Source organism: Zeus faber, assembly GCF_960531495.2.
Source record: "Zeus faber genome assembly, chromosome: 10".
NCBI lineage: Eukaryota > Metazoa > Chordata > Actinopteri > Zeiformes > Zeidae > Zeus > Zeus faber.
This window is the reverse complement of record NC_137199.1, coordinates 29,286,152-29,296,289: the sequence shown is the minus strand read 5'-3', so window position 1 is coordinate 29,296,289 and position 10,138 is coordinate 29,286,152. Positions and strand designations below refer to the sequence as shown.

General features: G+C 46.2%; 2 protein-coding genes across 2 annotated transcripts in view; one reads left to right on the top strand and one right to left on the bottom strand.

Moving 5' to 3' along the window:
* Window positions 1-354: 354 nt before the first annotated feature.
* Window positions 355-9,414, top strand: LOC307236000 (heterogeneous nuclear ribonucleoprotein U-like protein 2). The gene is made up of 11 exons (XM_080008260.1): window positions 355-998; window positions 1,117-1,249; window positions 2,575-2,811; window positions 3,143-3,255; window positions 3,589-3,855; window positions 3,983-4,105; window positions 4,271-4,378; window positions 4,527-4,698; window positions 5,036-5,251; window positions 8,963-9,003; window positions 9,272-9,414. Exons 1-11 carry the CDS (start codon window positions 471-473, stop codon window positions 9,350-9,352), a joined length of 2,019 nt encoding a protein of 672 aa, XP_079864386.1. The 5' UTR covers window positions 355-470; the 3' UTR covers window positions 9,353-9,414.
* Window positions 9,415-9,808: 394 nt separating this feature from the next.
* The window catches only part of nudt22 (nudix (nucleoside diphosphate linked moiety X)-type motif 22), a 2,733-nt gene continuing 2,403 nt past the window's right edge, over window positions 9,809-10,138 (bottom strand). Inside the window, exons 5-6 of the mRNA XM_080008259.1 lie at window positions 10,107-10,138; window positions 9,809-9,953 (exon numbers count right to left, since the gene is read on the bottom strand). The exon at window positions 10,107-10,138 is cut by the window's right edge and continues 62 nt beyond it. Coding sequence (XP_079864385.1) covers window positions 9,834-9,953; window positions 10,107-10,138 — 152 coding nt within the window. The 3' untranslated portion in view covers window positions 9,809-9,833. The remainder of the gene's footprint in view (window positions 9,954-10,106) is intronic.

Here is a 10,138-nt window from a genome sequence, read left to right as displayed (position 1 = left end):
GCTCAAGGGCACATGACAAGTTATTGAGACATTGACATTTGTTGTTGTGGTAAACCCACCACTGTTGTTGGCTTTTGTTTCAATAAATTGTTTGAGATGAGGAAATCACCATTGCATGCGTCTACTTAAATGCCCTACTTCCACGATATAATATCACTGTAGCGTGAACTTTTTACATTTTCCATAAATTTCACCCGAAAGCCAAATATCCTTAACTTTTTGTGAGTAGTGTAGATACTCCCTGGTTCCTGCGATAACTCTTAGTGCCGGAGGGTGGCGCCAATGCCCCACGTGTTGTCAACCACCGCAAATCACGCGAAGAAGAGTCAAACATTTCTGCGCCATATTGAAATGTGTGTTTTGGTTCGGACGCGGCGTCGCTTCACTTTTCCGAACTGTCATTGTACACAGCGCGTGTTCGTCCGAAGGGAGAAAACAAACAAACAAACAAACAAACAAACAAACAACACATGCGGAAGCAAACGGAACACAACTGCGACGGGAAAATGAAGCTCGCGGAAATCAAAAAGTGCAAAGTAGCGGAGCTCCGGTCCAGACTGCAGGAGCTGGGTCTGGACACCAGGGGGCTCAAGACCGAGCTGGTGGGGAGGCTGTGGTCCGCGGTGGAGTCCGGGCTGCGGGCACAGACCGAAGCAACCGACCCTCACATACTAACGGGCGGGGGCCTCGCCGCAGAGGAGCTAAAGCCGCAGCGCGACAGCCCGCTGTCGTCGGAGATGGGGGTGGGCGTGGACGCCCAGGTTCTCCGGTCCCCCGGCGCCGGCATCGGCTCCGCGGAAGCCTCTCCCGCCGAAGGCGTTTCCGCGCCGCGCGCACCTCGCCCCGCCAGGGAGTACACACACACCGCAACCCAGACGGAGCCCGGTTCTAGCCATGCCTTCATACTTTCTGTACCGGACAATGTCATGGCCGGGCTGCCCGAAACTCGTTCGTCGAGTCGGAGTCGTTCGAAGCAAACGTTGCTGGAAAGCCTTCGGGTGAGCGTGCCGCCCGCCGCGGTGCGAGGGCCGGACGGTGTCCGGCGCGGGGCGGCTGAGGAGCAAGCGGAGCGTGTCACGACGCCCGGGGCCGACGCACATGACGACCAATCAAAAGGGACGGGTTCGAGGCAACCAGCCGGGGAGAGCGGGAGAGCCGCCGCCCCGGAGGAGGAGGAGGCGGCGGCGGCGGGGGCCAGGGGCAGGGGCAGGGCGTTCTACGAGTTCAAAGAGGAGGTCCGCTACAAGAGGTAGTTCGTCACCCCCGACGGCGTGCTACGGCGGCCGCGAGAGCCCAACGCGCTGCGACTCCGGGAAAACACAAACGCGCAGGGACAAAAACGCGAGCGACAAGTGGAGAACGTCATCGCCAACATGACGACAAACACACGCGCTTGCGAATCAGACAAAAGCACGACGGGGAAACACAAATGCAGAAGCCGCAGCATAACGGATGTGAGCCAAAAAAAACATAACGGATGTGAGCCCAAAAAAAAAACATAACGGAAGTGAGCGGCGACGGGTGCACCGCTTTACCTGCAGTAAAATAATGAAACGATTTAATTAGGCGTCTTAAGGATGTCTCCAAGTGATAACCCGGAGGAAGCAGAACGGCGTCCGCCGGCACCGTGATGGCGTCGTGGTCGTTCAGAACCATTTGCAGTCATGTTGTGGCTTTTGCGTTTGTGTTTTGTCAGCTGTATTTGTTTTCTTAAGTTGCAGTGCGCTGAGCTCTCGGGGCCACTGTAGTACACACTGGAGCAGTGCGTCCCGACTTAGGGTCCTTCAAGACGTTCCGGGCGTTCCCACGCAAAGTTAGGAATAGTTAAACTCCACCGTTACCAGCATGACATCGTCGTTTCACTGTTCTCTCCCTATCTAGAGGATAGGCAGGTATCGAATTCCACACTGAATCATGCCTAATAATTGAAATCTTCTCAAAGTGGGGGTCTGTGGCCTCCTCCATTTCAAATCCAGGGTCCTTGATATGAAAAAGTAAAAAAAAAACGTTTGGGAATCACTTCTCCAGAGAGATATTTTAAATAAACTTGCCTTAAAAGAAGGCCACTGCCTGTGATTTGTCTCCCTCTTCCCCTGATTAGGGCCAAATCCCCGCATCATGCTCTATTGGAGGAAGAGGGGGTAATGGAAGAAGATAAAGAAAAAGTCAAAATAGATCCATGTGAGTCTTTTATTCCAGGGTAACTTTATTATAAATTCAGGATTCATTCGGGAACTTAAAAAAGCAGTTGATGAAAAACCTTAATGTCTTTGATGAGCATTTGGAGAGCAGTGTAATGTTCCACTCACGTCCCCATAAACCTCACCCTTGTGATTCACAAGTTTTGTTTATCGATTGTTGTTTCTTCATTGTTTCTCAAATTTGTCTTTTTTTTTCTTCTCATATTTCTCGGCAGTGTAACCTGCCAATTGTATGAATTAAATATTAGTGAAAGCACGAATAGTCACCTATAAATTAACATGACATTATCTAGATATATTTCTAAAATATTTATATAAACATGAGAGCTGACACAAAAACTAAACTGGAGGTCACTTTTTACTGTTTTAACAGATGCCTGCGACCTGCACTTTGAGGTGGGTCCGGACGGCAGATGTGGCCAGCCAAGGTTCTGGGAGCGGTTCCCTCTGCTGTGGTCGGGTTGCAAGATGTCCCACGGCGCGCAGCGGGGCGGGGTCAGCTTCGAGGTCCGGTTGGACCGCAAGCTGCTGACCAGCAAGGAAGAGCGAGACCCTGGAACCTGCGGCCTGAGAGTGGGCTGGTCCCTGCAGGACGCCTCTCTGCTCCTGGGTAGATGGTTTTTGCGTTTGTTACAGGGTTTTGGGGTGTCTGGATATGCTAGTTTCACTTCTGTCCACTTGCTTTGAAAAGTCTTTCTTTTTAGCTTATTTTTAACTGTGTTTCTAGGTTTGTTATGTATCCATGTTTATATCTAGGCTCACGATCCAGCTGTTTTTGTTCAGGGACCAAAAAAAATTGAACTTTTCTTCAAAAAACTGAAGAAAAGTTTACTCTTCAATGCAACTTTATCATGAAATGTATGTTCATATCTCCTTTTTCTTATCCTTACTTATTTCCCACTTTTTTTTTTTTACTCCCTCTGGTCTTCCACCTCACCCAGGTGAGGACGTCTTCTCGTACGCCTACGATAGTCGGGGGGAAAAGGTCACAGGAGGTAAAGCTGAGGAGTTTGGAGAAGGCTTGTCAGAAGGAGATATCGTCGGCTGCTACCTTGTGAGTGACATCAGTCTGGGATTTGACCTTGTTTTCACCTTGTTGGCGTGTTTATAGATTTGTTATAGTCGTGTCATATTTATTGTTTCTTGTTCTGACATATTTATTCATTTAGCAGAGGCGTTTATGTTAAGTGCGTTAGGTGACTTGCAGTAATCTATCAGTATTAGTGAAACCAACTCTACATCACAGTCATCATCAGAAAATCCTTCCCTGAGAACACGTAACACTGACGGAGTAAGCATAGATTCCATTTGATCAAAGGAGGTGTGTTTTTTTTTTTTTTTAATTTTGTCTTTGTATATTTGTGTTTGTTTGTGCTCGCGCCCACAGCTCTTCTCCGCAGATGGTGCTGCTGAGATGTCGTTCCGGAAGAACGGCCGTCCGATGGGCACGGCTTTCCAACTGAGTGCGTCGGTGCTCCGGGGATCTGCCCTGTTCCCCCACATTCTCTGCAAAAGTTGCTCCTTTAGCTTCCACCTGGATCCCACGGCCCCTCCCTGGTATCCCGGCCCCCTAGGGTTCACCCCCATTGTCGCCTTGTCTGCCGTGGAGAGGCTGCGTGCACCGCCAGGTCCCACCTCCAGAGCGGAGTCCGAGGTCATAGATGAATGAATGGATGGAAGAAGCTTTGGGAAGAGTGTAGAGTGATTTAATAATATAATAATAATATTAAATAATAACGCACTGTCTTTCTATGCCTCTTTTTTTGTCTACCTATCGGTAGGTAGTGGTGATGGTGGGCCTCCCTGGTTCTGGGAAAAGCCACTGGGCAAGGATTCACAAGGAGCAGCATCCGGGAAAACGCTTTAAGCTGCTGGGCACAGAAGCACTCCTCACCTCCATGATTGTTAGTTTTAACCTCTGACTCACACATTATACCCAAATTTAAAGCTGATGTAAAAATAAATGTAGCATTTCTCACCAAAGTGTGTGTGTGTGTGTGTGTGTGTGTGTGTGTGTGTGTGTGTGTGTGTGTGTGTGTGTGTGTGTGTGTGTGTGTGTGTGCGCACAGAGTGGAGGTCAGAAGGAGCCAGAGATGAAGCTGCAACAAGCCTCTCAGTGTTTAACTGAGCTCATCAAGATGGCAGCTCACACTCCAGGGAACTACATACTTGATCAGGTGATGCTTTGCTATTAAACACACACACACACTCTGATCTTAAATTAAATAATTCAGAAAACATCCAAGAACAAAGCATTTGAGGTGGCTACACACCGTAAATATGTCAGCGTCTCTTCATTCCTCCGTATGAAACCTCTGTCTCCAGCCCAATGTTCTCTTCTCCGCCCGGCACCACAAGCTCCAGCTGTTCAGGGGCTTCAGGCAGCGTACAGTGGTGGTGGTGTTTCCCCCCACGGAGGAGTGGAGAAGACGCCTGGCGCTGCAACAGGCACAGGACGGCGAGCGGATCCCAGAAACCGCTCTGCTCAAACTCCAAGGTCCTGCACTGAAACAGTCTTATATTTGAACCGCCAGAAAATGTACAGACAGAAGCAGTATGCATTTAATTAGTGCAATTTCTCCTCATATCAGAATACATACGATTCCTGAGATGGTAAAACTGTTTTTTGGAGAAAAGGCATGACATACATTCCTGCTGGGGATTATTAAAGTGTTATCTTAGCTCATACATTTTGGAAGACCTCCCAAAATGGACCTAAAATAAATAGGTTACGGTCAATGGAATAAATGTTTTTTTGGCCATGTCAGGTAGAAGATGTAGTGCAGTTTCTTCGAAGCCTAAACATCTTCTCGTCGGTTTTCCTGCTCCCGTAGTGAGCTGCAGTCTGCCGGAGGAGCAGAAGGAGCCGTTTGAGGAACTGCATTACGTGGAGCTGGCCCGAGAGGAGGCTCAGAAGCTCCTCCAGGCCTACCGAGAGGAGGCGCAAAGCCTCCTGCCGCCCATTCCCAAAAGAGAAAAGAAGAAGCCGCCCCTACGAAGGAGCAGATACCTCCACCATGGCCCACCCCACTCCCACGGAAGCACTTATGGTGAATAGGAGGGACAATTAGACAAAACCTGAGTGAATCTTTATTTTTTGCATAAACTGAGGGTTATGACACAAGAGATTTACATAGCACCTTTCAAACAACAGCGGTTGACCAAAGTACGGAACAGGCTTAGAATACCAAGTACACAAATAATGTAGAAACAAATAAAAGACAAAATAAAAGACAAAAATAGACATAAGATAAAATAGTAAAAGAATTGCAGCACACTAGGAGATGAAGTTAGGGTGTAAATTTCAACTTGAATTAAAAGCTAACGAGAAGAGATGGGTTTAAAAGCATCGAGGGTGTGTTCAGATCTTATGTTAATAGGAAGGCTATTCCACAGTTTAGGTGCATCGCCATCGCAGAAGCTCGGGTTTGCCTCTGTTCTTTTTTTATAGATCTTGGAATATCCTACAGCATCTGGTTTGTCTACCTCAACGATCTTACTGGAGTATGACGATGCAGGAGTGCTACCAGATAATGAGGGGCCATTTACTGCCTTAAAAAACAAGCAATAAGATCTTAAAATCAATCCTGAAACAGACAGGAAGCCAGTGGAGGGAGCCCACTACCGGTGTGACATTATCACGCTTCCTTTTTACTGTCGAGGAAGACGAGCAGCTGCGTTTGGTACTAATTGCAGATGGTGAAGAGACGACTGCTATACGCCTACATGCAGAGGATTGCAGTAGTCTAACCGAGATGAAATCAAAGCATGAGTAAATCTCTCAAAATCTTTGAGCGAGAAATAGGCCTTAACCTTGGCTGGAAGTCTTAACTGAAAAAAGTGTGAAGGCGCTGTCTAAAGTCACACCAAGATTCTTAACAGAGGAGCGACTGTGAGAGGCTAAAGGGCCAAGAAGACGATTGGATTCATCCAGTTGGTCAGGCCGTCCAAACACAACTATCTCAGTCTTATTTTTCGTTGAGATTAAGGAAGTTCAAGTCCGTCCGAGTTTTGATATCTTATAAGCAGTCCAGTAGAGGCTGCATTCAACCATTGCTTTTTGTTTTCATCAGCAAAGCAATGAAAGGGGATATTGTGTTTCTTTAAAAAATGACCCCAAGGGCAGCATATACAACGAAAAGAGGACGGACCCAAAATGGAGCCTTGCGACTGGAACCATTTGAGGCCGGTACCGTTGATGCCTGCGGAGTTCTCATAACGTGATAAAGGGATGGTATGATCCACAGTGTCAAAGGCAGCGGACACGTCTGAAAGTACCAGGACAGCAGAGTACCCTGAATCAGCAGTCAGGGTTAGTTCATTAAAAAGTCTTAAAAGAGCCGTTTCAGTGCTATGGCGTGGTTTAAAACCAGACTGGAACGCCTCTTGAACGCCGTGGGTGTCTTAAATTCTTTGTAACTGAGTATAAACACAAAAAGGTAGCTTAGAAATTCGACCAGGCCTGAAGTTAGAGAGAACAGAAGGGTCCAGATTTTTCTTTATGATCAGAGGCTGCACCACAGCGTGTTTAAAAGCAGCTGGAATACACCCTGAAGCAGGAGAGGTGTTTATCAAATAATAATGCTGGACCCAACAGTGTTCAAAACTTCTTCCAGTGGGCGAGAGTGAATACTTCAGTGAAGACCTTAGAGCAGAAATCTAATCGACTAAAAAAAAAAAAAAAAAAAAATCTGAACGTTTTCACTGCCGTTGTAGCCGTTGGTAGAGTGAGCGGAGTATTGAAGGCATGGTAAAGAAGCTGAGCTGAGGTTTGATATGAACGCCGTTTTAGCAGTTGTACCGGCTCTCTGGTATTCTAATAGGCAGTCCCTAGTAAAATTCCGAGGGAGACTTGGAGCTTGTCCCTTTTCCGGCTTTCTCTCAGCTCTCCAGTCTAGATGCGCGTCTGAGAACACGGGTAGTGTCATCCAGCCACGGCTCTGAAAGTGCGTTAGGTCCTAAAAGGAGCAAAAGTATCCGAAACGTCGGCGCCGGTGGCGTCAAAAAGGGCGGTAAGCTCCTCGGCACTGAGATCACAGCACCCATCCAGTGTGTAGAGCGTCACGTCTTTGAAAATATCAGAAAACGGCGACGTTGTTAGAGGGTTAATCGCTCGCAGGCGGCGTGCAGGGGGGCACAAGTTTTAACCCAAGAGCAGGGGACAGAAGCAGTAAATAAAAACGGGCAAATTATCCGATATGACTTGTGTCGCGAATTTCACAAAATGCAAACACATCAACCAGATGACAGCACGAGGTCCAGTGTCTCCCTCATGTGCCGGGCCAATCACCGACTGAGTGAGATTAAAAGAGTCAATGAGATGCAAAAAGTCTTTGACCATAGGTCTATTTTCGCAGCAAACATGGATATTAAAATCACCAAGAATGAGCACCCTGTCTTATTTAGGCATAACCTGAGACAAGCTCAGAAAACTCAGGAATGAAACTAACAGATTTAGGAGGCCAGTGATTATAAAATGTAACACTTCAAAGGAAATAATATCGGCAAAAGTAAAAGGATGGCAGCGAAAACATAACTTATATAATACAGCTAGACCAGCCCCGCTCCCAGCAAACCTGGGAATGTGGGAATATGTCAAGTCTTGGCCTCGGTCACGGGTGACAGCCAAGTCTCAGAAATCATAAAAGAAATTCAAATTATTAGAAACAATAAAATCATTCATGATAAAACACTTTTTACTCAAGAGATCGAACATCCAGGAGGCAGAGCAGAGGTAGAGGAGATGGGCGTACAGCAGATAGGATGTGAACTGCACATATTTGCTTCCGTATGAGACTTACTAGAAAAGCAGCGGAGGGTTAGGGTTGTTGTTGGGGTTGTTGTCAGGGTTGTTGTTGTTGTCAGGGTTGTTGTTAGGGTTAGGGTTGTTGTCAGGGTTGTTGTGGGGGTTAGGGTTGTTGTCAGGGATGTTGTTGTGTGGGTTGTTGTTGTCAGGGTTATTGTTGTCAGGGTTGTTGTCAGGGTTGTTGTTGTCAGGGTTGTTGTCAGGGTTGTGAGGTTGTTGTCAGGGTTGTTGTTGTAAGGTTGTTGTTGTAAGGTTGTTGTCGGGGTTGTTGTGAGGTTGTTGTTAGTTGTTGTCTGTTATTGCAAATCACAGTGATAGAGGAAATAGCAGAAGGGCAACTGGCAGAGAACAAGGAGATATGGTTTGGGCGTAATGGCAGTGGGAATGTTACATCTGCAGGTAAGGTTAGGAGGCACCAGACCAACACTGCACCGGCCGGTGGTGGAACACGGAGCAAGGTCGAGGTGAAGTGATAAAAGTTTTTCACCAGACCTACTCAAGTGGCGACCGTCCCGTGCAAAAATGCGACAGTCATCAGCATACGAAGCGTTCAGGCGGCAACGGTTCCTTTTTAACCAGACGTGAAGCTGACAAATGCGGCTGAAGTCCATGTCACCGGAGCAGGCCGAGGGGATTGGTCCGGTCATTAATATTTCTCTGTTTTTGTTTTTCGTGTGGTCGTTCTAAGGTCTATAAATTCCGATTTCAGTTCTTTGGATTTTTCTGCACGGAGATCATTGGAGCCGACGTGAATAATTATTTTGGAGGCAGAGCGATAGTCGTGAGCAATTGCAGGGATGACAGGGTCGATGTAACGCACCAAAGCTCCTCTAAAGCTATTATGGGTGTAAGTTTAAGTTTGCTGAATGTTGAAATATAGATAAGTTCTGAACGTGTTAAGCTTCTTTCATAGTATGCCCTCTGAGCTGAAATGATCTGTTTCTTTTCTTTTTAGCGTGGAATGGCCTGCAAGCCTGGGGCCAACAGCCACGATCCGTAAGTGAATTGTATTTTAACAAAAATTGGGCAATTTGGTTGGAACAGGGCAACTCATACAACAATTCCGCCTAAAAATGAAACCCATAGCAACGGGAATGCCTGAAAAAGAGCTCTGCACGGATTAGGGTCCCAGTGTTTCCAGGTGCGATGAATGTTTAGAGCCGCAGATACAACATAAGAAATATTAGAATTAGTTATGAACTTAATACATGTGAAACCTACCTGTGATAATTATTATTATTATTTTTTTTTTTTTTTCTTCCAGTGGAGCTCAGGATATCCAGACCACGGGTACTACTACAACAACAACTGCTTCGGTTACAGCAGTTACCACGGCTACTGGTAAAAATGACATGGACTAAGGACCACAGCGCACAAATGAATTTGATAACTGTATTTTTACCAAGTGTTCAATTTTGAAAAACTGAGAACAGCATATAAATCATTTTCAGGGTCAACTTGCGTGTTTTGAAAGGTTTGTTTGTGCTTTTTTTATTCCAAAGGGCTTTGAAGGACTTTTAACTCTGAAAGTTTTGTGCTTCTATGAACCGTCTTCCAACCTCTTCAAAGGTTGACAAACAGCGGGTGTTACTTGCCACTGATGACACCTAACTCTTGTAAAGACAGGCTGGCAAAGTTAAATCAGTGTTTTTTAGGACAAGAATTAGTCTTTATAAAAACCTAAACCTATTTTTAAACATTTTGTTGTTAACACTGTCCATCTGTTGTTTTTTTGTTTTGTTTTTTATGAACAACTGTACAGTTCGACAAAAGTACAAAGAGAGTATTAAAGCCATCGTGTTCTGGAACCGTTTTGTGGTGTGAGATCATGTGCTCCTGCCTTGTTCGTCATCAGGCAGGACTCGTTGGTAGAGCAGCACCGCTCCTTTGGCTGAAGGACACAACTCTGACCACAGGGGGGAGGATGGGTCCAGCCCCAACACCTCCTGTAAATGATGTTAGAAAGCAAAAAAAAAACCCCAAAAAAACCCTAAGGTCATCCAGACTTTTGCAGAAAAAATGAACGGACTCATGTCTTTCTAAGAGTTGATCTGTCAGGTGTGTACATGATGCATTTGTTAGTGATACATTTTTCTTACTTTCCTGCTGAGGAAGATGATGTCTGTGGACT